We start from the raw sequence: 26,782 nt of genomic DNA, 5'->3' as shown, positions 1-26,782 counted from the left end.
TGTAAAAAGAAAAAAAACACACTTTAATAGCAAATTCAGCAGTGGGCATTTGACCGCCACAGTGGACCCGTTCTAAAAGCTGCCACAGTTCAGTCCAGCCCCACAGAGGCCCAGGCACTGCACCTAGGCAGTAAGGACTCCATCTGCTGTCCTTAGGAAAGGTAGGTAGGTAGGCACTGTATCTGAGAAGACTCATACCAATAACACCTGAGCATTTGTTTACATTTCCATGATACACAGCTTTGCAGGGCACAGTGGCTGACACAGGCCTTGGGGCACGATGCCCAGATGACAGCTCTACCCGAATAACTGCTGAGCTCTAGCCCCGCTGTTCCAGTCTCAAGACCATCCTAGAGGGAGGTTTCCTTGGGCCAACATGTCCCACTGAGCAAGATCTGGTTACTCAAGACTGTCCATGATAAGCCCCATACTCTGCTGCACACCCCAAATGAAATGGCTGAACATCCCTGATGCTGCAAAGTGCAGCCTGCCCAGCTCCACCAGAGTACCAATCTGCTCCAGTGAGGGTCTCAAGCAAGTCTGGTCGTCTCTCTTTCCGCTTGCAACAGCACTGGCTCATTCACGGCCTTCCCAGGCATCGTCCCGCTGCTTGGCCTCGAGGCGCTTCCGCTCTGTGAGGAGAGAGTGACAGATGAGGCAGCCACTTGTGACAGTGTGTCAATGAAGGGGAAACCCAGAGCTGAGAAGAGGCATGAGATCACTGACCTTCTCTGCACCCTTGGCACACCATCCCTCTCCCTTGCTCTTGGCATTCCTTGGCTTCTGTGGCAAGCCACACCACTTTCCTCACCAAACTGCGGAGAACTGCCCAGCTGGCACTCTGACCTGTGTGCTGGGTTAACTTCACTTCACAATGGCATGACTTCCCTCGCACCTCTTTCGCACTGTGTGCTGCGCCTGCACCCCACCCTCTACCAGTGGCCCCATGCAATGGTTCAATAGGCTGCAGATCATCAGGGACACTGTTTGGTGATCCAAGGAAAAGCCCAGTGAGCAGAGGGGAACAGGGAGACTGCAGAGCTGGCAATTGCTATTAAAATAAATTAGCCATTCCTATGCATGACTTACACTGCCTCTTGCAACTGAGCCTGACTCCTAGTTCTGAATTTTCAAACAGTAGTTGGGTTGGAGTGCCACCTAGTGCCTAAAGCTGAACACTGCAGCCTGACACAGCCTCAGTTTTCCAGAGCCACCTCCAAATGATGTAGTGACACAGCCATTCATATAGGAGCTCCTGATCCTGCCAGCACCCTGTCCTTCTCTTCCTTGAAATTCAGGCACCTGGACAGAGCTATGAATTGATATTGGCATTCCAGAGACACCCTTGCTCCCACGTAGTACCACCAAAGGAAGGGGAATGGACAGTACAAATCCGTACTTTTATGTGGCTACCAAGACAAAACACCTGCAAGGACAGGGCTCTAACAAAGCCCAGGAAGAGACATGATAAGCCAAGTGAGGCTTCAATGGCCTGGGCACTGCATGCATACAATGTGAAATCCGAGACAAGAATTATGGCAAAACACTAGCCTCACAGGGCATACATTATCATGGGATGTGGTCACAATGCTGGAAACATTGCACTGATCACTGGATTCAGATCCTATTCAAAATGCTAAAGCTAGAGAAAGAAAAAACACAGCCTTGAGCAACTTGTCATTGTGGTGGGAATGTCACAGAGACCTAGAATACTCAATGCAGCATAGGCAGCTTTGAAATGGAAAAACTAGGCAGTGGGCAACAGTAACAGACATTTTTAAAGGTAAAAAAATTCCTGAGATTGCTCCACAGAAGAAGGATGAAGAAGCGGGGCGGGGCGGGGAGGGGTGTTTTGAGTTGATCAGAATTATCAGGGGAGAAGAGATAATGTTAGAAACAGGAAATCACATGAAAATTTATCAGCTCAACTGTCAACAGTTCAACTGATGTGCAGAAAGCTTGTTGTTAAAGACAGCAACTTACAGTGACTACAATATTTGCATTGTTAATTACCTGCACCTTTGCTTCTGATTTTAATTTCTGCCTGAAGGGCCTGCAAGCTTAAAAAGCTGCATGTTGTTTCTATCAAGGGAAGCCCAAACCTAATTTGCTCTGTCTCCTGGAATCAAAGGAGGCCCTTTGACTTAGAAGGTCATATAGCCTCAATCTTTCTTCTCTCCACCCTCATCTTGGATTCTTTCCAGAGATTCTGCCGCTGCTGCTATTTCAGGATAAGGATCCAGCTCTGCCTCCATCTTCCACCAGCATTGACTTTTTAGCTGCCCTGCCCCACTCCCTTCATTGTGCTCTGCTTTCCACACTGCAGAATATACTTGCCCTCAGAAACTCACAGGCTCTGGACCAACTGAAAACAAAGCCCAGAGACAATGACAGTGCTTTATATTTTAGCTCTTCTGCTCCATGTACCTCAGAGTATGGGGTAGGACAGAGGGCATCCAGAAGATCTACCTGTACTGTTGGATCAAGTGGCCTATTCCATACTGCATATGTAAACAAACAGCCATGGAACCAGTGTCAGGACAATAGAATCAACCCAGAACAGAGAAACAGTGCTGAGGAATTACATTTGTCTGAGACTTTACAACCAACTACATCTTTTGCATCCTTAACACAATCCAGTTGCTTTTTCCATAAAGCTTTCCCCTTTGAACTGTGATCCTTAGTTACACTTCAATTTGCAGCAGGGTAGAAATGTTACACTTGAGGTAAATAAGCTCTGGAGAGCCAAAGTCTTGGTCCATTAAAGATATAGTACATCCATTTGTGAATTTGGATCTAGGCTGGTGGTTCTCAAACTCTCCAGGAATCTGAGAACCTGGGGTACTTGTGGGGGCAGGGACTGGGATGGGGGAGGATGTCCTGACAGTGCCACAGTGATGGCACCAGGCGCATTTAAACATACCTTGGGGAACTGTGCAACCTCCCAGAGGGTCCTGGAGGTTCACAGCGCTCTCCGTGATCCTCCCTTCCGCTGCAGTGGGCTCCGATCTGCAGTCGGAGCTCACTTCCGGTTTGCAGTCGGACCTGAGGAGTGCTGAACTTCCTGAAACTGGAAGTGGGCTCCGACTGCAAATTGAAGCCCACTGTGGTGGAGGGGAGGCTTGCGGAGGGCACTGCGAGCCTCCAGGAGGCTGCACAGTCCCCCCAGGTATGTTTAAATGTGCCTGCATGCCTGCGGTGCCGCAATCGCTGTGGCGCTATCAGGGCACCCATTTAAGGGTCACTCCCCTTAAGAGGAAAGTGACCCTTTTAGGTTCAATGATGGAGCACGCGGTCCAGATTACAGGACAGCAGAGTGTATTTCCAAACTCCTACAATCTGCTCCTCACTGGCTCCTGCTGTCCAGTAGAGTCTGCTTTTTCTTACTTCCACCCACAACAGAAAAAGACACAGATGCACTTGGAATCTGCAGAGGTTTCACTGCTCTCATTACAGTTTCCAAGCAAGTATGGTAAAGCTGTGTGTTCCCTAGCCAGGCCGGCATGCTCCATCACTGTTATCTAGCCGGTGCAGCTGAAGGGCAGGCGATGAGCCAGCTGCCGTCACACCAGAAAGGGACAGGGACATTAATGGAGAAAATAAGCAAGGGCAAGAACTGGTGCAGCCAAGGAGGGGCCATGTGTCACTGGGCTTCCTGTGCCCCAGGACATGCTGGGAGGGCACAACCCTTCCCTCAGCAATGCCATATTGTTTCCATTTAATGTGCAGTCTACTTTCCTTACACATTTGTGCCTTAGCAATAGTGAGACAAGACTGCACGGGTGAGCGCAGCCACAGCATCCCCTTCCCAGAATGCAACCTGACACCAAAGTGATTACCTCTTCTACGATTTTCAGCAAGGTATACTTAGTCGCTCTACTGACCTAGACATGGGAATCACTGGTTGCCTAAAAGCCTCCCCTGGGGTATTCAGACCAACAGAGCTGGCTGTGTGACAGCAGGGAGAGTGTGTGGTTGGTCTAACTCACTTGACATCCTGCTCTAAAGCAGCGAGCTGGGCCATGCAGACTCCCCAGAGACTCCCAGAACATGGGTAGTAAGCAAGAGCAGGGCAGTCTGATGCTGAGGTACTGAGAAATCCCTCAGCATCCCTCACCTATGGTCCTACAACTCTGCAGATTATATCTACCTCACACTCTTGCTGCCTCTACACACCAGATCAGCTCCTATGTTCCCCAGCACCAGGACAGCAGCTTCCCCAAGCCCTAGGGTTACCTCGGGCTGCCTGCAACTGCCTTCGCTCAGCTTCACGTTCTGCCTTACTCTGGTTGCTCCGCACACCAAGGGCACCCGTCACCAGTCTCCTGGCCAGAGCAGCTGAGGTCTCAGGGCGTTCTTTGGCTGGATGCAGGAAATCTTGAAGAATTGAAAAAGAAAGGGCAAAGTTAATAGTGCTGGAATTCACTACTATATCCTTATCACCAGTACTGGAGCAGAAAGATGGGACTGTCAGGTCACCAGATTAGCAGATGAGCCCCTTCCTTAAAGCATGTACAGTCTAATCCAAGATGTACAGGTACAAATAATGGAAGAACATAGCACCAACCACAGTTTGGATGCACCCTTCAATCACATACTCACCAAGATAGCAGAAAAGCCTGAGACAGCACCTCTAGGACCTGGTGGATATGCCAGAACTATGCCATGCACCTTTCAAGTCCCCAGATATTGATTGGTGTGAGACTGAGCGAATAAGAAGCCTACTTACTGAGCACTTAGTGAGCTCAGTAAGTATCAGCGCTGATGGGATATAGGGGTGCTTGGAAGGAGGGACCAAAGCATGCAACAGTTTCTCAATGGAGGTGACCCAGCACTGAACAATTCTTACTCACTGTAATGCTGGAAAATGCACCATTAAACACCAATGGGACATCTTCAGCTGAGGTCAACCAGAGCTGCCTGTAGGATCCAGGGAGCCCAATGTGAGAGGGAAGGAGATCTAGCAGAGCAGCTTTCATGATACAAGGGCATTTTTACCAGCATGTGAAAGACACAAAGATCAGGTGGATAGGACTGGTGAAGTCCCACAACTATCACTGCCTAAAACCAGGATGATCTGAATTAATATCTGTAATAAGATGATGCAGTAAGGATATCATTCAATGCCTAGAGGACATCTGGTATGGTAGTGGTTGGGTGATATTATCTTGGTACGCCTTCTGGTCTCACCAGCATAAGCTCGGGCTTTAGTCTTTGCAGCTCGAGTAGCCTGTGACAGTGGACGGGTCTTCACCATCAGGTGCTTGGTGCTGAGAGCATCCCGGGCTGTGGGAACAGAAAAAGCTATTATACAGAGAAGAGAATCAAGTGGACCAAGGTTCCAAAATACTGTCAACAGAAATACTCCACCAAGAATAGCCCCCAGTGCCCAGTCAAGCCATATTCAGATCATACCTGTGATGGGGCTGGAGAAGATACCCAGTGCATGTGTGTCATCTACCCATTTAATGTCAAAGCCCTTCTTCCTGGTGAAGGAGAAAGAGACAGAAAATTGGAGATGCCATGGTACTTGCTGAGGGCAAGGAAGACAAAATAAGCTCTGAGGGAGCTATCTCAAAAAGGAGATACAGAACAAGGGAAGCTTCATGTTTCCACCCAGAACTTCTCACCAGAGGGTGGAATAGACATCTGGAACTTTTCATGCACCACACTCTCAATGGATAGCAGAATCAGATGCTGGGCATTTTTACAATAGAGCAGGAAATAGTTCTGGAGTTGATGGGTTACAATGCATCTCACCTGTGCTAAAGGATGGCAATGCGTGTGAAACTGCAAGACCTAACAGCTAACAGCTGGCCTGAGGACTGTCAGCCCAATCCTATCCTTTCCCCCACCATAGCATGCAGCCATGCCAAAACAGGCTGGGCTGAATGCTATGGTGATGATGGGCATGGGTCTCCTGGGACCTAAACCAGCTCTTTAGCTGGTGCAAGTCAGAGGAGACAAAGGGGGTTTGTTGGTTGGCTTCGGAGGGAGCAGCATCTGGCGCAAGTCGCTTGTACTAGGTGCCATCCCCTCCTGCTTCAGACATGCCATCAACTCTCTCCTTGACCTGCCCTAAACCTCCCACCACCCCCCAACTTACCAATGGTAGGACTCCTCTTCACTGCTGTTGTGCATAGAGTCCTCCTCACCATCTGAGGCAGTGGTCCAGAAACGCTCAGATCCACACGCTTCCAGAACATTGTTTGCAATGCCATATAGCATGTTCCACCAGCAGAACACTAGTTCTGGCAGCGTTCATGCTGGATAGGATTGGGCTATTAAAGTAAGCAGGCAATGAAAAGGAAAGCCCAAGGTGAAGACTCAGACTTGTCAGTTCTGCACCCAATACCAGCAGGAAAGGAAAAGCTGCAGCGTGGAAAACACGGGTGTATTGCTCACAGGTAACTACAGAAGACGCGCAGGAGGTCCTCAGTGCGGAATTCTGGTGGGAAGTCGTAGATCTCAATGACATGTGGCAGCTCTGAGTCACTCAGATTCAGATCAGCTAGTGAGCAGTTGTAGTAGTCAAAGCATGGCTCTTGCAGTCCTTTAGAGGGTGGGCTGCGTACAGACAGCTGGAGGAAAGAGCAATGAATAGCTGTGAACCAAAAGTGCAAGCTTATATTAGAAGGCCCTCCTCCTAGCCTTTCCTCAGAGTGGCACCATTTACAGATTAACCCCTTGACGCCACTTTTCAGGGAGCAAATCCTCAACTTAGTCCCCCACCCGCCAAATGACAGTCATGCATCTAGACACGTCCCAGCCCCAGGGCCTTTGGCAGCCCAGGAGCGGGTGCACTGGCTGATTGATGGGGCCGTGGGCTCATGCTCTGGAGAAGGATTGATGGCCCATGGGAGATTGGGAGTTATTGATCAGGTGCCTCCTGCTGCTTGCATACTTTCACCATTAACCATTTCCCTCTGCCATTTCACCAGGTGCAGGGAGGAAGTTGGAGTGGGTCCTTGCTCCCAGAATATATGCATCCTGCCTATTCTACACACCATAGAAATAGGATTAGCTGCCCCCAAACTGGACTTCCAAGGCAGCTGCAAAATTCATCTTGCACAGCAGGTGCAACAGCTTCCTGATAAATGGGCAGTGCTAGAAGGAGTGCAACATAGAGATACAGGGGAAAAGAAGGCTAGGGCTCAGACCCTGTGGGCAGGAGAGAAGCCAAACTGGGCAAGACAGTGGAAGACCTGAATCTGTACAGTCCCTGTGGGAACAACTGCAACAGAACAGATTCTGAACCAGAGAATATGCGGATGCCAGCAAGCAAGGGCCATGATGCACAGCAGTCAGGGATAGGAAAGAGAGGGAAAACAAAACAAGGTACACCAAGGTAACCCCCTCAAGTGTAGTGGCTCCTGACTCCAGTAGTGGTGTGAATGACTATACTATGAATAAGAGTAACACAAGCTATCCTCACAAACTGCTCCTAATGGAAATGAGTTGTTTTGTTAACATTGTAGCTCTGCAAAGTAGCTCATTTCCACTCATCTGGCCTCCTTTGGGTCAAACAAAACATGTGGTCCACCAAAACATCATATGAGCACAGAAAGCTTCCTTATAAGGCCATTAATCAGTCCCTCTCGTTGAGCATTGTCTACACTGACAGGCGGTGGCTCTCTAGGGTTTCAGACGGAGGCCTTTCTCAGCCCTACCTGGAAATGCCAGCAGTTGGATCCAGAACCTTCTGCAAGCAAAGCATGTGTTATACCTCTGAACTACAGCCCATCACCTGGGCATGACAGGCAAAGATGCTACCAGGCCCTCAGGGAAGATCAAAACATGCTGGTAGAGCTCATGTCAGGAAATGTTTGCTACTGTTTCCAATCCTGCAACAAGATGAACTCATGAGCAACATTTGCTGATCCCTGCACTGAACAGCCATGGCCTGGTCACTCAGCTCTCCTCTAAACAGATGCTTGGATGACCCTTTACCCCATGAAGGTGCCAAATCACCCAAGTCTGCTGGGAGATTGACAGCTGCATTCAGGGTCCGTTTGCTGGCAATTTGCTACTGAAACACTTCTGCTGGGTTCCTGTGTTGGACAGATGAGCACACGTCCTGTAGACAGGGGAGTCTATAACTCAGGCAGGCTGCTGTCTGCTTCTCCAAGCACCTGCACCAGCACAAGTCACAGTTGTATAGGAAGAGTCTATAAATTCTGGCAACTCCAGTCAATAAAAGATGGTAATTCAGATAATTTCACCAGGAAGGTGAACTTGTGTATGAGCGGAATGTGCAAGAAGCCGATGAATCAGAGAGGACGGTGTGGAGCTACAGAAAGGAGGGTGTGAAAGAACATGCGCCTCTGTGGGTTTAACAAGAGCCCATCTGTGCACCTGAACATTAGGTGCCTAAGCAAATGAAACTAGATACCAGCAGGATCAGGGTTAAGAAATGCTTGAGGAAGCAGGGTGCTCATAATAACAAGTGGTATGGCAGATTATCAGAGACCATGGAGTGCACACACTGCACGAGAACCTCTGTCCTTCACAAACCACTGGGTGCGGCAGAGGGGACATGGATGGCTGGAACTGCATGCCTAACAGGAAGGCAACAAGATCAGGAACGCCAGTTAACAAAATGCAAGAACTCCTCTATGAAGCCCACCGAAGAGAGGAGAGCTTCTTGAAGGTTGATGCATAGTGCTTATTCCCACATAAGTTTAGTCTTGATCAGGGGAACTTGGTGCAGGCATTTTTTCAGGCAATGCAGCTACTGCGTGTCACTGCATTATTACAAATATGCTTGCAATGGTTCTCACACTTAAAGCGTGAGCCCATTAATGCTAGCGTTTCCTGTCTTGGGCTTCTTACAGGAACCGTACACCCTTGTGCCGCATTAACACAGTCCCAGCCTCCTGTTCACAGTCTCCTTCCCAGAGATTGCTAATGCTCAAGAGTTGTCCTGTGCTGGGAAAGGTTCTGCCAGCGGATGCACAGGCAGCAGGGAGCAAGAGGACACAGGAAATGAAGACTGTCTGCCACGGTTCAACGCTCTCCAAAGATTTATCCCTGCTAGTGTGCATTCCAGGCAAGCAGGGCAATGCGCTGACTCCTGCTCACTTGCAAAGCATCAAGACAGAAAGGACAGGCAAGAAGAGGCATGGTGGGGTTGGAAAAGCCTCACTGCGATGGAATGCACAGGCTTGTCAGCAGGAGGCAGAAATCTACACCCTGGAAACCCTGTGCTAATTCCCCACCCTTCTCACACACCAGGCTGGCTTGTTACAATTTCTCCAATGGAGATTTTGTCAAAAATGTTCCTCTACGGAGATACTGTTTTTCTAGCAACTGCATATTTTCCACGGATGACTAAAGGAAGGCACTGCATACTTGGATGCGCAGTTTGCTAAGAAAGTCATGTCGCTTGTTGGTGCAGGGATCCAAACAAGAATATGAATTTCAGATTTACTATTGCAAATTAAAGTGTTTGCTCTAAAGAGGGAGGAATTGGGGAGGGAGCGAGTGTGGGGAGACAGGCATGTTCCTGGGTTGGACTAGATGGTCTCTTGAACAATCCCCTTCCAACCCTGATTCTGTGAAATGGTAACATGCACATATACCTTGGTCTGCAAGACCATAAGGATCAAATACCCCAAACCCAAAGTAAGGCCTTGGTTTTCACCTGCTCAATGGTATGTTAAACAAAAGCTACATTAAGGACCAGCTCCCTGCCCCCACCCCCTTAACAGCAAGAGTGGTTGCTAGAAGTGGGAAAATGCCATGCACCATGCCATTAGAAGGTAACATTCAAATTCTACCCACTACGCCAACTTCCATCTTAACCATGTCACCTACAATGTGGACAAACACCTCGTTATTCCTTGTTCAAGGATGTGCAGGTGTGTTCAGTCTCGTCCCCACCACATACAGAATCAGAACTATACAGTACCTGCTCCTATTTCACACAGAAACACACCTGCAGCACAACAGCAGCATACAGACCAGAAATCCTTGCTATGTGCCAAGATCCAACAATTTTCTTCCTAAATCCTGCATTCACACACCCCTGATTCAGCCCATGAGCTCCTCTGCAGCACAGTGAGTTACACTGACCTTGGTGCGAGGAACTAAAGTAAGTTTTTTTTCACTGGGGCGAACCATAGTGCACTCGCAGCTTTATTTAGACATAAATTGTTTTCTCTGGGTTGGGTTTTTGTCTATTTTTATCTCACCTTCTTTTTCAACTCAAGCAGGAAGATAGGGATAAGTGCATATCTGCATCAACAGTCAGAGAGCTAAAACAGCAGAAGAAAATTTTCACTACCACATTTCTTCAGCATCCAGAGGTACTCCCAATACCTGAACCTAGGCTGGAGTTGCAGTTAAACAAGGAGAGTTTTCACTTAAGTGAAGAAAACTCCCCTGGTGATTAAAAACACTGAGAAAATAAAGGTAGGACCCATGTAAATTGACCCACAATAGAGGAGTGGGTCCTGCAGAGAATACCATGGTACACTAAGTAGTAAGTGCTTGTGTGAACACACCTCTGTGAGACATATTGCCCACTGAGAGTTGTTTGTGTATCCGCTGCTGATTTTCTTACAAGAAGATTACATGGCCCATGCTACATCCCAGGATCTGTCATTCTAACCTGTTTTATCCCCACAAATCTTGTACCTCATTAAAGAAGTACAAGCTTTAGTGCAATTGGTTTGGAGAAAAGTCTTGAGCTGTCCTTCTTCCTGTCCTTTCCTCTTCCCTTTTTTTCCTTCCATTATCAATGCCCTTTTCTTTTTCTCTTATTGTGAATTTCCTTTTTGTCAGACACATAGTTAAACGCTGTCTACTAGTTTCCTTCAACAGTAAACTGAGCAACTTCATGACTCCTCAGTTTCACAAGTTTGCCTTAACGTTCCCTCCTTTTGGAGGGGTAGGAGAAGTCCAATTCAACAATGTGGGTATATAGTGGGAAATGTGGGTATATTGGTGCAGACTCAAATGTTCAGTGCTCATTAAGGAAAATAAGAGTTGCAAACTACAGTGCTGGATTTCCCCTTATATTTGGGTCAATATCAGCTTGTAGCTCTCACGCAGATTTTATTTGAGTGTCTAGTCCAGATACTTTATCCCTCAACTCTGTAGGCTACACCTTTCCCAAAATGGCTCTCTGTGAAATAATTGAAGGGAATAATCGCTGACTTTCTAAAATTAGTGCTTTCTAATGCATGCAGTTTACTGGTAGCAATTCTCTTAAAATTGCTTAAAACTGAACAGATGCAGACTGTTCAAACAAGCAGAATGATTTTATAATGCAGAATTCATAACAATGCCAATAAGTCATGCCCACACCAGGACAAATCCATGCATCAGGCCTATAACAACTGAAGCAGGAGTGCTGAAGAACACTTTTGCCATGCCACACAATTTCTGTTCAAGTCCAGCCATTTTGTTGTACTACTGCTTGCCCTATGTTGACACTAATAGAGCAGACTCAGCCTTACAGAAGAGCCAGGTAAGGATAGAGTTTCCTATGCTAGATAACCTAAATTGTTTGTTTTTTTCCTTTTCCTAGCATCTTCCAGAATATAACATTTCTCCTGACTGCTGCTCAGTCCAAAGTGATATTCCAGCCTTTATAGCAGTGGAAATGTGTGAAAACTTGTATACAACCTCTGCATATATTCCACAATAAAGGAGTTAGTTTTTGCATACCTAGAATGCCTAGGAACTGGTGGATGAAATTGTGCACCAGGATGCAGGAGATCAGTAGCATATGAGCACTGTGGATATAATCTCACACGCAATATTCTTGCTCAGTAGCAATTCTATTGCTGCTGCCCTTTCCACACCTAAGAAGGGTATTACCCAACAGGCTGGCACATCTTCTGAGGGTATAGGAAAGACACACAAGCCCCCTTGTACAGCATGTGTCAAGTGCATAATCTGGGCTGGACTTTGATTGGTAGGCTACCTGCCTAGAGAATAGGATTTAACTTCTATGGCATTGCTGCCTGGAACAAGCAGCAGTGAACCCAAAGCTACTTCCTGTAAAAGCTGCCCCCATGGAGTTTTAACAGCTTCCATTACCAAGAGTTTAGGATGGTTTATGAGCTAACCCTTGGTAATGAGGCTGCTTAGTTAATTTCAATGGTTCACAAAAGCCATTAGCAAGCGGAATTCATTCAGTTCAACCCTGACTCCTAAGCAGGCCTGGATGCACTTCACAGCAATATTAGGATACTTTGTTACTTTAGGTACCTTTGTGTCACTCTAAAAAGTACAGGGTTTATAGTATTGATTTAAGCTTTAATAAGAGGCTTTCAGCCATCCAGCTGACACTGAGCGTTCCCCATAAACTGAAGGCAAAGCTGCACATTCCCCGTGCTGAGTGACTCTGCAATACACTCAGTACTACTCTTACAGGGCAATATGCTAACAAGCCAGGACCAATTAAAAACCTGCCATTTCCATGAAACTTCATGGTACATCTCTCTGCGCCTGTTGGTTGCCACAATCGTGCCTGCTCCACATCAGCGCAGTTAGCATGTGTAGCACTTCCGCTTGCTTTATTGCATGCATTTTATATACTGACAACTGACTATATTTCTTCTTGTGCCACAAAGACATGGCCACATGGAACCTACCCAGCATTTTGCAGCTCAGCCTGATAAAGCTTTAGATTTCTTGGCATCCTCCTATACCTCTCTCTTTGTTTACTGACTCCTCACTTGTGTTGAAAAGTTCCACAGGTAAATCATCCAGGGTAAGAATTAATGTTTACATTGGAGCAAGCAGGATCTAAAGCTCAAGGGCTACAACAACCATACTTTGTATGCAAAAAGTCCCACAGTTCAATCCCGAGTATCCCCAGGAAGGGTTGGGGAAAACTCTATCTGAAACCCTGGAAAGCCACTGCCAGTGAGTGGAAACAGTAGTGAGCTAGACAGAACAACTGATATGGTATAAAGCAGCTTTCCTATGTAAGCATGAATTTCATCTTCTGACTTTATTTACAGAGCATGTGCCCCTCTTCAAACAGTCATCAAACAGGACAGAAATTTGCACAACATAGAATGCACTGATGCATCTTGTTTGAGCTTTTTCAGAACCCCCAATCATCAACACTTTTTTAAAAAAGCAGGTTACTAGCCCTCATGGCTATGGAGAAAAGTCTCAAAACTTTAACTGAGCTTCTAGAACAGACAGTACGTGGGCTGCCTGTGTGAAAAGCTCAAAACTCAGGTGGAACTTAGGCAAGGTTTCACTAATGAAGTACATGGCATGTGAGACTTCTCTGCCCTTTGTGGTTTCCTTTTGATTCCTACGTCTGCTAGTCACCAATTCCTTATTCATCTGTAATACTTTATACATCCTGTCTCTCCTCCATTGCCAAAAGAATTACAAATATTGTACCCCCCCCCCCAAAATATCTAAAATATATAATCAAAATATATAATGAAATTAAGAAAAGACATACTTTTGGATAAGTTTCAGTTTACTCTGAAAACAAGAGTCTGGGTTTTTCAATACAGAAGCTTCAAGGACAGAGGGAAACATGAAAAGCACAGAATACAGACACATGAGCCAGAATTCAAGCTAAGCTAGCCTCTCAGAGGTAAAAAAAAATATCAGTCCGACCCCCTAACTGGTGTATAATATGCTCCCTGAAATGCACCTAGCTCCTGTCAGTGTGTCTTATGACCCTTAGCTTTGGAAAAAGTTCATTCAAAATACTTACCCCCTCCAGCAAGCGTGGATCAAGACAGTCACCATCGTCATTAAAAAGAACATCCCAGCTCTCATTTGTTATGTTGTCATCCTCATTGTGGGCTGCAGGACCAATGCTGTTTCTACTGGGTTCCTCCAAACTGGCTGGTAGGCTCTGTTCGTCTTCGCTTTCCACCTTAGCTCCAGATGGATGCCACAATCCTATGCCCACATCCCCACAGGTTGGCTTTTCCACTGAGGTGGCATCCAAGGATGCTTCTGCTCTGTCCAGTGTGCTCTCTGGGCTCCCTTTAGCTGACAAGCATGCCATCTTCTTGGATATACACTCTTGTAAGCAGCTAGCAGCCTCAGAGAAGGAGCCTCTTGCTCCAGCACTACCCTTGGCCTCATGGCTTTGATGACCTAAATCAAACATGGCATCTTCTGCCATTGGTGTAGTCTCAGACAAACCAACTTTACACTGACAGGTGTGATGGGAGAAGCCACCACCCCTCTCATGTTCACTGCTACATATGTGCCCCCATTCATTCTCCATGATCTTGAAGACACAACTAGGCACATCATCCAATCTCCCACAAGCTCTACTTGAACAACTGCAGACTGCAACCACCCCTGAGCTGCCTGGGAACTGCATGCTTGCAGTTGTCACTGCTTGAATCAAGCTGTTCTCACCCTTGTACTCAGGCATGTTATCCAAGCTCACTCCAATTTGATCTGACATGTGATCAGCTGCATGACTGGCCACGCTACTTGCACTCTCCTCTCCATGCTCTAGTGTGCTACATTCACTCACTTCTGCCTGAGCAGGAATGCTCTCATCTGCATCCTCAGTCACATTACCTTTCTTTACTCTCACCTCATCTGGATTTCTCTTGTGAGCATATTCTAACATGCTACTGTCACTCATCTCTGCTTGATTAGAGCTGTTCAGGTCTACATATTTACATGTATCACTCTCACTTCCCTCTATGTGAAGCATGATGCTCTTGCCACTGTGATCCAATATGCTACTGTTACTTGCACCTGTTTGACTGGATAGGCCCTCAACCACCCACTCCAATGAGCTACCTTCAAGTGCCTCTGTGCCACTGGCTGGAATTTTCTCACCTGCATTTTCAGTCACGTTATCCTCATTTACTCCAGTCGGTTCCAAGTCACCTTTACTCAGAGGCTTAATTGCACTGTACTTGCTAGCAAACATGCTGTCTTCACTCACCTCTGTCTGATCTGCAAGCCTCTCATTAGTATACTCCAGCACTTTCCCCTCGCTCAGCCCTACCTGGTCTGCAAGATGTGCCTCCTTGCTTGAATCAGTGCTGCCAGGCCTCCATAAAGCGGGAATGCCCTGACCTGCTGAAGGAAATACATGCTCTTCTTCCCAAGTGCTGTCCAGATCACTAAGCCCTGTCATACACTCTAGTGAGTTAGTGGAAAGGGCAGTGCAACACTCAGCAAGTGCCTCTACTTCACTGTTTGACAGTGGAGTAAGAGTTGGGTCGAGGAAGCTAGAAGATGTAGACAGACACTGTGAGTTAGGCTGCTGCTGAGATTGTGGCCCATCCTCTTCCTGCATCTTTGATCTTGAACTACTTTGACAGAGTGCATCATTATCAGTCCACTCTCTAGGTGAAATTCCTTCCCCTCTCCCAAGGGAGCCAATTCCTCCCTGGTCTCTGTGAAGCAGACCTGTCCAAGCTTTGGGTCTCTGACTTGCTTTGCATCCTTTAACGATCTCCTTCCCTGAGGAACAATGGCTCTCCTCCCTCCCACACCTGGTGGCCAACATGGTGCTGCCTCTTGAGACCGTCATCTCACGCCGCGCTCTGGGGACATACAGGGCCATGTCTGGTTTCTTAGGTCGTACTCGGGTCCTCCCTGTATCTGGCTGCATAGTGCTGCCAACACCTGTAAGAGAGGAAAGCAATCAGTCTAGCACATCAGCCAAGCAACTTGGGCCTACATGATGGGGGAGACTTAAAAACAGCAGCACAGTCCGTCAAGAGTTGGTCTAGACTTGAACAGAACATGCCTGAGCTGTTGCCTCTTACTAATCAAAAACGAGAGGAAGGCAGGGTTGCACCTAGATGAGAAAGCAATCTCCTCTGGGCAATGGATGGATGCATTTGTACATGCTGCTATGTGCTGTTAAGACAGCATCTTAACCATGGTTATGCATGGTTGCATGTGTTGTGCAACAGATTCTGATGCAAGAATAAACTACAGTGTACAGCTAAGTTCTTTGTCTTATTTATTTTGACTTCAAAATTTACATTTTGAGTGACTGTACAAGAATGTTTAGTTAAAAAACAATAAACTAGTATGGCAGTGGGCTGGGCAAGACCAGGAAGAAGATCATGAGGACAGAAGGTAAATGTGCAGCAGAGTTAGGGACTGGGGAATAGCCAGTCATTGAGAAGGAAGATGGAGCAATGCAGAGCAGTGGAACATCCTGCACTGGCCAATGGGAGCCCTGTGCAGGCCCCTTATTTTTATCAGTGTGTTTCCAAACTTACCTTTGCAACCATGAGGGCTAGGGCTTTGCTTTTTGACTAACTTCCCCCATCCCCCCAACATAACCCAGTAGCTTTATATGAGATTCCACAGTGCAGAACTTCTGAATCTGAGGCATCATTAGCTGTTGGGATTTTCTTTTTTTGCAACATTGGGAAAAAAATATATCTCAAGGGCTCTATGGCCTTAGCAGTTTAGAATCTTGATTATTCTTTTGGATCAACAGATCACTTACATACTTCTTACATCAAGTTTTGCTGGCATCAGCATCCTTTGTTGTTTCCAATGTCTATTCTTGCAATTTCCAAAACATGGCATGAAGAACCTTCCACTTGCACTCTCCTGCAGGTCACTATTCTGACCCCAGATGCTTCAAGCCCTAAGTAAGCTCCTCTAAGCCTTTTACCTTGTTTTGTGTCTGTTCTGCAGAAAACCATAGCAATGGCTGCTATAAGCTCTGAACTCTTCAAAGTGTATAAGAACTAGAAAATAAGCCAAAGTGTTTCCAAAGTGTCAAACATCCCCTCCCAAGCTGACTACTTTACCTCAGTATTCTACAGAAAAAAATTTGCACACCATTAAAGCAGTGGTTCCCAAACTGAGCTGGGCTCCCTGGAGAGCTGTGGAAACCAGACAGGGGAGCCACAGAATCCTCACAAAAAACCCACTGCTCTATACAATGAATAGGATTGTAGCCCTAATTGGGAGCCATGGCCAATGGCCCAGTAGGTCAAGGGAGCTGCCAGTAAAAGAAGTTTGGGAACCACTGGATTATAGGAATAAAAACTGGTTAAGATTGTTGGAGGATACATAACTGGTATGATAAATCAAAATATCAATGTGTAACCTACATTTTATTCTGAGGCTACAGCTGCAGTAGTTCTCTGCCAATATCTTCATTCCATCCAAGAGGAGGGAGTTTCTCTCTAGATATTTTTATACTCAAAGTTCATTGTGACCACCATGGGACTGGTAAAAGAATTTTCTCTCTCCCTCTGTCTTGATAATTTCCATCAGAAAAGGCAAGATCCACTTCCATCCACCTTCTTATTAGTGAGCCAAATCCTCAATTAGATCTCTATAAAGGTGGAAGTCCAGACACCAACTTCATCCCACTGCTGCATATGAACTGGCAGGGCAGGTTAGCACATAAGGAGAAAAGCTGCTTTCATCTAGTTTGCAAGTTAAGATGGACCTCAGCAATTCATGTTGGGGGGAGGGAGGCAGGGCCAGCTCCAGAGGATGGCAAGTATCAGTTGTTTGCTGGGACCACAAGACCTGCAAAATACCCAGTGTTGCCATGCCTACTTTTCACAGAGCACAGCAAGTGAACTCTCAGGAATCCATTGAAGGTATCCTGTCCAAAGTTGCCCCCTTCCCAAAATCCTAGCTTATACACTGCTGGGTGAAAGCCATATGGGGAAACCAAGCAGTGGCATGTATCTGTTGAACCCATGTGGTGAGATGCAACAAGCATGAGATGAACAGAAGAAGAAGTCATCCGGGATCTACCTACCTGAATCTCTCTGAAGAGAAGCAAAAGTCCAAGCTCTCTGTTGATCCAAGGAGCACATCCTGCTTTCTAAAAACAATCAGCACAAACTCCCCACCCACTACCCACACTTTGCTACTTCCAGACAAAAATTAACCAGATCATTATTAAAATCCTAAAGCTTAGCTAAGAAGGCGATACTCTCCCCAACACCAAATACCCATCCAAACTCAATGCTACTGCAGGTGCAGATTCTAAATCCTAAACTGACAAGAAGATTAGAGACATATTTAAGCCTCTACAAACCAGAAAGTAAAAGATATGCTAACCATACTGCATCTCCTGTTAGCTACACTTTGGACAATATATGGTACAGTTAGTGCTTAATTAAGGTTCACACATTAATAAAGTAGGAACAGACAGTGTTCCATTGAACACACAACAGGTACGCAACAGGACATGGCTCTACACTGTTACCTAGACTTTCTAGGAACACCATCTAGTCTGATCAGCTTCATGGCAGGATGACTGAAGATGACTAGGTAACATCTTGCTTATACAATTCCTGTCTTGCTTATACAATTCCTACAGAGGCCCAAAGCCAAGACAGGAGATTCCAAGCTGCACCTCTCTCTTGACCTGCACCTGCAAGGGGCCCATCATACTGGATGCTGCTCATGGGGTGACATGGGTGAAAACGCCAAGTTCAGCCTACTGCACACAGGCAGGACAAACAAGCTTCCTTCAGTAAATGGAAGTCTTGCCCTAATGAGGAGAATAAAAAGGAACATAAACTTTGGCAAAAGAAATGTAAGAAGGTGATACAGGAGGCCAAGCGAGACTATGAGGAACGCATGGCCAGCAACATTAAGGGGAATAATAAAAGCTTCTTCAAATATGTTAGAAGCAGGAAACCCGCCAGAGAAGCGGTTGGCCCTCTGGATGGTGAGGGAGGGAAAGGGGAGATAAAAGGAGACTTAGAGATGGCAGAGAAATTAAATGAGTTCTTTGCATCTGTCTTCACGGCAGAAGACCTCGGGCAAATACCGCTGCCTGAACGGCCCCTCCTGACCAAGGAATTAAGTCAGATAGAGGTTGAAAGAGAAGATGTTTCAGACCTCATTGATAAATTAAAGATCAATAAGTCACTGGGCCCTGATGGCATCCACCCAAGAGTTATTAAGGAATTGAAGAATGAAGTTGCTGATCTCTTGACTAAAATATGCAACTTGTCCCTCAGAATGGCCACGGTGCCAGAGGATTGGAGGATAGCAAATGTCATACCAATCTTTAAAAAGGGAAAGAGGGGGGACCCGGGAAACTATAGGCCGGTCAGCCTAACATCTATACCAGGTAAGATGGTGGAATGCCTTATCAAAGATAGAATCTCAAAACACATAGACAAACAGGCCTTGCTGAGGGAGAATCAGCATGGCTTCTGTAAGGGTAAGTCTTGCCTCACAAACGTTTTAGAATTCTTTGAAAAGGTCCTGTGGATGCAAGAGAACCTGTGGACATTATATATCTGGACTTTCAGAAGGCGTTTGACACGGTCCCTCACCAAAGGCTACTGAAAAAACTCCACAGTCAGGGAATTAGATGGCAGGTCCTCTCATGGATTGAGAACTGGTTGAAGACCAGGAAACAGAGAGTGGGAGTCAATGGGCAATTTTCACAATGGAGAGAGGTGAAAAGCGGTGTGCCCCAAGGATCTGTCCTGGGACCGGTGCTTTTCAACCTCTTCATAAATGACCTGGAGACAGGGTTGAGCAGTGAGGTGGCTAAGTTTGCAGACGACACCAAACTTTTCCAAGTGGTGAAGACCAGAAGTGATTGTGAGGAGCTCCAGAAGGATCTCTCCAAACTGGCAGAATGGGCAGCAAAATGGCAGATGCATTTCAATGTAAGTAAGTGTAAAGTCATGCACATTGGGGCAAAAAATCAAAACTTCACATATAGGCTAATGTGTTCTGACCTGACTGTGACAGATCAGGAGAGAGATCTTGGGGTGGTGGTGGACAGGTCAAAGAAAGTGCCGACCCAATGTGCGGCGGCAATAAAGAAGGCCAATTCTATACTTGGGATCATTAGAAAAGGTATTGAGAACAAAACAGCTAATATTATAATGCCATTGTACAAATCGATGATAAGGCCACACCTGGAGTATTGTGTCCAGTTCTGGTCGCCACATCTCAAAAAGGACATAGTGGAAATGGAAAAGGTGCAAAAGAGAGCGACTAAGATGATCACTGGGCTGGGGCACTTTCCTTATGAGGAAAGGCTATGGTGTTTGGGCCTTTTCAGCCTAGAAAAGAGACGCCTGAGGGGGGACATGATTAAGACATACAAAATTATGCATGGGAAGGATAAAGTGGATAGAGAGATGCTCTTTACACTCTCACATAACACCAGAACCAGGGGACATCCACTAAAATTGAGTGTTGGGAGGGTTAGGACAGACAAAAGAAAATATTTCTTTACTCAGCGTGTGGTCAGTCTGTGGAACTCCTTGCTGCAGGATGTGGTGATGGCATCTGGCCTGGATGCCTTTAAAAGGGGATTGGACAAGTTTCTGTAAGACAAATCCATTATGGGTTACAAGCCATGATGTGTATGTGCAACTTCCTGATTTTAGAAATGGGTTATGTCAGAATGCCAGATGCAAGGGAGGGCACCAAAATGAGGTCTCTTGTTATCTGGTGTGCTCCCTGGGGCATTTGGTGGGCCGCTGTGAGATACGGGACGCTGGACTAGATAGGCCTATGGCCTGATCCAGTGGGGCTGTTCTTATGTTCTTACAGCACAAAACGTTCTGCCTCTCTTTCTTAATCTGTTAAATGTTCTCAGTGTTCTAGAAAATTGCACTCTTGGATGCTACAGAGCAGGATGGTCCAACACACAGCCCTGAAGCTGCACGCGGTCCCCCAAGGCTGTTTCTGCAGTTCCCACTCATGTGCACTTCCCCCAGGAGATGTTTCTGATGCGTGCCTTTTGTTTGACTTCATGGTGGACTTTGGCAGAGCCCACTCTGACCACCAAGGATATTACGCCAGGAGTTGTAAGTTAAGCATCAGAATATTGGGGGGGGGGGCACCTAGTGGAGGAGGAGAAGGAGGGCTCTGAAGAAAGAGACCAATTCATTCTAGCTTGGAAAAACTGAGCTGCCTTTCCCTTTGTAGATGGCTGCAAGGAGCGAATGTGTGCTCCTTTTCTCTCACACACTCACACAAACTGGAGAGTGCAAGCATTTCCCCCTTATTCACATGCACATGCTCTATCAAAATTTGCAGCTCTGGATTCTCCACCCATGGGAGAATCCACCCATAGGATTCTCCACCCATGGGGTGGATGGGTGACTTGTGCTCACTTGCTACTTGTCAACTAAAACACTAGGCCAATTTTCTTGCAGTTAGCCACACTGGTCAATAACATGAGCAAGTAAGGAAGGAATGTGGCGAACTGTTAGTCTCACTAGATTAGTGAATTCTAGCACAATCTAAGACAGACCAGTACCTCACCAGCTCAATATACTACAGGCAGCAGAAGGTGGGCACCTTGTCTCTTATCAGGGTACCTGGCTCATTTAGGAGAATGACCACAGTGCATCCATCACTGCTGCTATGCACAAAGCTTGCAGAAAACACTTTGGAAGCACTAGCTCAGTCCTGTGTCACATTTGGTAAAGAATTCTACAGATGGAGAACAAGCTACAGATAAATGACCAAGTTTACACACTAAGCAAATCAGGAGCAGGGATAAGAAAAGAACTCTGAAATCTTGGCCCCTTAGTTCTTAAATTCCAAACCTCCCTGTTGATCTAGGATCCAAAAAAATGTGGTACAGTTACTGTCCCCTATACCCACTAGACAACACTCCCCTTCAAGGGATAGAAGTACCATCTGATAATCCTGCTTTGCTGTTCTGATCACCAGAGCCCAGACCCTTCTCTATGGCAGGGGCAGAACCCAGGCATCCTGGCTCTCACAGTCCTTTAGAATGACCACATTCTCTTCCTCTTGTTGAAAACCCCTTGACCCCTTTCTCCAAACCCCAGACCGCATAGCCTTCAAGCCTAACCACCACCCTGAGGCCCCATGGACTTGCGGCCCCCTCTTGCCAGAGAGATTTATTTTTCATAAGCTTTGGCACAAACAGCAAGGCTGCTATCTACCAGGCCCCAGGCCCCTATAAATATGCATCAGGCCACGTTTATGGAGACAGATGGCTTGGGGGGGTCTGTCCTGTGGTTGGGGGGGAAGCAAGAGTTGGGGAAGGGTGTGGCCAGATGATTAATCACTGCCCACTCTGTTTAGGGGTATTCATCACGGCCCACTGTCAGGTAAATCACTGGAAAAACACCTCTCTGGTAATTAATGGGAAGTGACGGATGGACAGCCCCTGGGCCCATTAATCTGGACCATCAGCAGCAGACCAAGATTATGAATGTCAGGATGCACAAACTGTATACCAATCAATAGGGCCAGGAATTCATCCAAGGTTCTCATTTCCGAGGCACCTCCGGTGCATTAGGCTCTGTTTGCCTTCCCCACCCTGCTCTGCTTTCCTTTCCCCTCCCCTGATTTGAACTGAAAACAGATCCTTCCCCAGCACACAGAGTAGCATAGAGGACACGTATGCTGCACAGGATCTACACAGAAGCCTCACACATTGCACAGTTTAGACAAATATCTCCATAAGAAACATGAACAGGAAGACTAGTTCAGCCAGGCTACATATTGAAACTGCATTTCAACCTATTTTATACTGTGCAGTGATATACATGTTCAAGAACTGAAAACCAAGTGGGAAAAACAACGGGAAACTGGGAGCATTACTCATTATCAGAACAGTCCAGGTTATCAAAGATACTTGCCTACTCAGCCTCATGCCAAGCCTCAGACTACACTCTGGTAAGAATGCATGGGACGTGACTTTGGTTTGCGACCACCCAATTCTCAGCCCTGAAGTAGTCTGGAGTATCTTGCTTCACCTGCTTCCATAGTTGTCTCTGCTGTCTGCTGCCTCAGCACTAGATGGGAACAAACATGCCAGATATAGTACGCGTTGTCTGCTTTACTAGTGAATGTTGTCTCCCAGGCTCTCGTTGGAGAGCTGATAAGTTACTAGCCACATTGACAAGCATAGTGGACACCGTCCCTCTCCTGAAATGGATGGAAGATTTTCTCTAGAGCCCAGGCAACTCCTTGGGGAACACAACTGGAAATGAGTGAAGGTTTCCTGGACAATCTGCAAAATGCTTTTGTTGGACAAGATAGTGATGCACAGAGAGCCATGGTATCAAGCAAGTACAGAACAACTTTTATTCAGCTTGCAAAGAGTTCAATCCATTTCCTAACGGAAATGTGGGCCGAGCCATTGGATCTTTTCCATTCTCCAATAAGCTAATTTCACCAGAAAATGGTCCCCTTCATCTTTATTGACTCAGTGAGAAGAGAACGTATCATTAAGACAGCTCTAGCCCAAAGAAGTCATTTTTCAAACACAAAGTATAATTAGTTTCCTTCCTAACAGCCACACCCACTATGAGCAAGGGACTGTCTTCGGCTAGTTGGGTACTGGGAGGTGGGGGTGAATCTGTCGCAGCAACAGTCTCTGCTATAGCTCAGCAGGTGCAACGGTGTACAACACTACTTGTAATGTTTTACCTTTTATGTTGACAAACACAGAGGCAGGCCCAACACTGCACAAGTTCTATGCTTAGAGAAGACAGTGAAGTTTGCAGTCATTCTATTAACAAGATCACAGAATGAAGCAGCTGCCCAATTGAGACCTGACCTGAAGCAACATCATAGGAACAATTAGGTTTCGTTATGTCCTCCTTAATGATCCAATAAACAGCCTGCTACAAGACCAGCAAGATGGAAAGGCGAATGCTCAGAACTACTGGTGGGAATGCTAAAGATATGCTCTCCACCTTAGTATGTCTGCAACACAAATACAAATATAGCTACAAGTGGGAAGCTCTGTTGAATGTCCCAACAGAAGAACAGCAGCTGCTGCTGCTGCTTCTGCTCAGATGTGATGGGCAGGGTGGAAAATGCCAGTTCTTTCCCCAAACCCACTCACCACACCCATTTCCCCACATCCCCTTTAGCTGCTTTCATACATCTCAGCACCAGTCCACCAAGCTATAATCCACACATTTCACAACACGGAAATAACAAAACCTCAAGATATCTCAAGCATCAACCCCTCCTTGCAAAGAATTCCTTTAAACCATCTTTGATTGATGCTCATTCAGATATTCTTTAAAACCTCCAACAATGAAGATTCTATGGCACTTTTTTCGATTGAAACTTTTCTTAAAGTGAAGAAGCATCTCCTACTGTCCAGCCTAAATAAATTCATTTGCCATTGGTTCTAGCCCTCCCACCAGCATCCAAACGAAAACAGTTCTTACAATGTGAGGCTTTTCACTCTAAGAATACAATCAGTTCTCATTATCTGCTAGGGATAGATTCCTGGAAACCCTAGCAGATAGCAAATTTGCAGATAACGAATCATTGATCCTATAGGATCAATGGGGTTAGGTGCAAGTGGTACCCGGGGGAGGGGGGAAGGGTACCTGACCTGCCATCAGAAGAATCCATCAGAAGAGTGCAGTAGGAAGTGCCAAAAGATTTCTGAATGCTGCAAAGACCTTTCAGAGGCTGTGGGGATCTTCAGAATTGTGCCCAGTGGGGAACTCTTTAAAATGGCAGACAGAAGCTTCCACCAGCCATTTTAAAGGGGTTCGTGCTAGTTGCAAGTGCCATTCAGAAGGTCCCTGCAGCCTCCAGAAGGTCACTGCATAGCTGATAACAAGAGGTGTGGATAACAAGAGGCAATTCTGCCCCTCACAGATAAATGAATTTGCAGGCAGTGAATTCGCATATAAAGAGAACTGAATGTACTACAATTCATACAACAGAGTTAGCTCTGCTGGTTTACTGAAGGGATGATGGAAAGCAGCCTCTCCAGCAGGACTGGAAAAATTCCTGGTGCCTGGTTGCCTGGAATCCTAAACATGTGATGTGAGGTTCCTAGGAATTTTAATTTCTACTTTAGTTCTCTACAGGTTTCTTTAAAAATGGAATGATGGCTCTTAGGAATTGGAAATTTATCAGACCTGCTCTCAGAACAACCACACTCTAGAAGCACATTGGCAACAAAGTGAATTTGGGGACATTTATTATCTTTGGGCTGCTGACATTTGCTGATTTCAATGCTTCCTTACAGTCACAGCCACTGAAACAAAGGGGGTCTCAGGTTCTGTTCAATGCTTTTCAGCCCTGATGATCATGGAGATAAAGAAAAGACGTGACTGCAATGCATCCGAAAAGGCTCAGTCCCAGGAAGTATAGAAACACAAACCTCAGTGAACAACACGTATTTCTAAAAGTAGGGGATCTGGAACGGTCAGGTATTTTGATCATTGGCATTGATGAATCTCTGATCACCTCGACCAATGATATCCATCTGGCGGTTGGAATCTGGCCCCCTAAAACAGGTTACCCACCAAATTTTAATTTTGTAGAAACATTGCTTGCACACACAGTTTGACTCATAAGGAAAAGAACGCATCTGAATGTGTTTTTTTTACTGTCAATCTGTCACTTGAGGGACATTTTAGCAAGCACATTTGCTCCTCAGACCCCCTTCCCTATCAACCATCTCAGATCATTTGATTGCATGTGCTCCATACTTACGAAGCCCTTTCTGCCACACGATATCAACTTAGGGTGCAATCCTAACCCCTTATGTCAGTGCTTTCCAGCACTGACTTAAAGAGCAATGCAGCTCTGAGGTAAGGGAACAAACATTCCCTTACCTTGAGGAGGCCTCCGTGAGTGACACCCAACTGCAGGATGCAGCACACGTCCCATTGGCACCGCTATGCCAGTGCTAGAAAATACTGACATAAGGGGTTAGGATTGCACCCTTAATTATAGAATTTGACCAGGCCTGAAGGGGTTGGGTTGCAGCAGTCCTAAAATTACAGAAATTGGCTTCCCCCAACCCTGATACCACTTAAGCAACAATCCCTATGCCGAGACCGAACTCCCATTGTTAGTCCCAAACTGGACTTACAAATAGTGAGCCTAACTAAAAATGAGTCATCTGTTCTCCCACCACCTCCTCTGGGCTGGAGATCCATCCTTCCCCTCCATGCTAAAATAACCTGATCACAGCCTATGCCATGCCACAGCCTGAACATACAACTCACAGCCAGTCACACTTACCATTAGCATGCTTTTGATATCAGAATTTAGCTTTCCAACAACTTCCTCTCTCACTTCAGGAAGCCCCACATTTTATATGGCAAACATGACTGCTAAGGCACTTATATGGCACACACTGGTGTTTTAATGTAAAGGGTGGATTTTGCACATTTATGTACACACATCTGGGAGCCCTAGCTCACGCAGGGTTCCCAGATACACATAGGTGAGCATAGGACGTCCACGCTTAACATGGAAATACATACCAAGATCCAGGTCTACAGAGCATGCGTCCGGAGTACACTTCTGTACTGCAGCGAGTCATGGACTCTTCGCTCACAACAGGAGAGGAAACTGAACGCTTTCCACATGCGCTGCCTCCGACGCATTCTCGGCATCACCTGGCAGGACAAAGTTCCAAACAACACAGTCCTGGAACGTGCTGGAATCCCTAGCATGTATGCACTGCTGAAACACAGACGCCTGCGTTGGCTCGGTCATGTCGTGAGAATGGATGATGGCCGGATCCCAAAGGATCTCCTCTATGGAGAACTCGTGCAAGGAAAGCGCCCTACAGGTAGACCACAGCTGCGATACAAGGACATCTGCAAGAGGGATCTGAAGGCCCTAGGAGTGGACCTCAACAAGTGGGAAACCCTGGCCTCTGAGCGGCCCGCTTGGAGGCAGGCTGTGCAGCATAGCCTTTCCCAGTTTGAAGAGACACTTGGCCAACAGTCTGAGGCAAAGAGGCAAAGAAGGAAGACCCATAGCCAGGGAGACAGACCAGGGACAGACTGCACTTGCTCCCAGTGTGGAAGGGATTGTCACTCCTGAACTGGCCTTTTCAGCCACACTAGACGCTGTTCCA

General features: G+C 46.4%; 1 protein-coding gene across 3 annotated transcripts in view; it reads right to left on the bottom strand.

Moving 5' to 3' along the window:
- The window catches only part of R3HCC1L (R3H domain and coiled-coil containing 1 like), a 36,258-nt gene continuing 9,476 nt past the window's right edge, over positions 1-26,782 (bottom strand). For 2 of the 3 annotated variants that reach the window (XM_066620613.1, XM_066620612.1), the window contains 6 exons: positions 13,700-15,594; positions 6,406-6,581; positions 5,416-5,486; positions 5,191-5,286; positions 4,237-4,377; positions 1-632 (listed from right to left, as the gene is read on the bottom strand). In XM_066620613.1, the coding sequence (XP_066476710.1) occupies positions 577-632; positions 4,237-4,377; positions 5,191-5,286; positions 5,416-5,486; positions 6,406-6,581; positions 13,700-15,580 (2,421 nt within the window). In that variant the 5' untranslated portion in view covers positions 15,581-15,594 and the 3' untranslated portion in view covers positions 1-576. Of the gene's footprint in view, positions 633-4,236; positions 4,378-5,190; positions 5,287-5,415; positions 5,487-6,405; positions 6,582-13,699; positions 15,595-20,173; positions 20,248-26,782 lie in introns of those variants that run through there. The other variant, XM_066620614.1, reaches the window with a different exon arrangement.

The sequence above is a fragment of the Tiliqua scincoides genome, chromosome 3, assembly GCF_035046505.1.
Source record: "Tiliqua scincoides isolate rTilSci1 chromosome 3, rTilSci1.hap2, whole genome shotgun sequence".
Taxonomy (NCBI): Eukaryota; Metazoa; Chordata; class Lepidosauria; order Squamata; family Scincidae; genus Tiliqua; species Tiliqua scincoides.
Note: the sequence above shows the minus strand (reverse complement) of the source record. Positions and strands in the feature narration are given on the sequence as shown.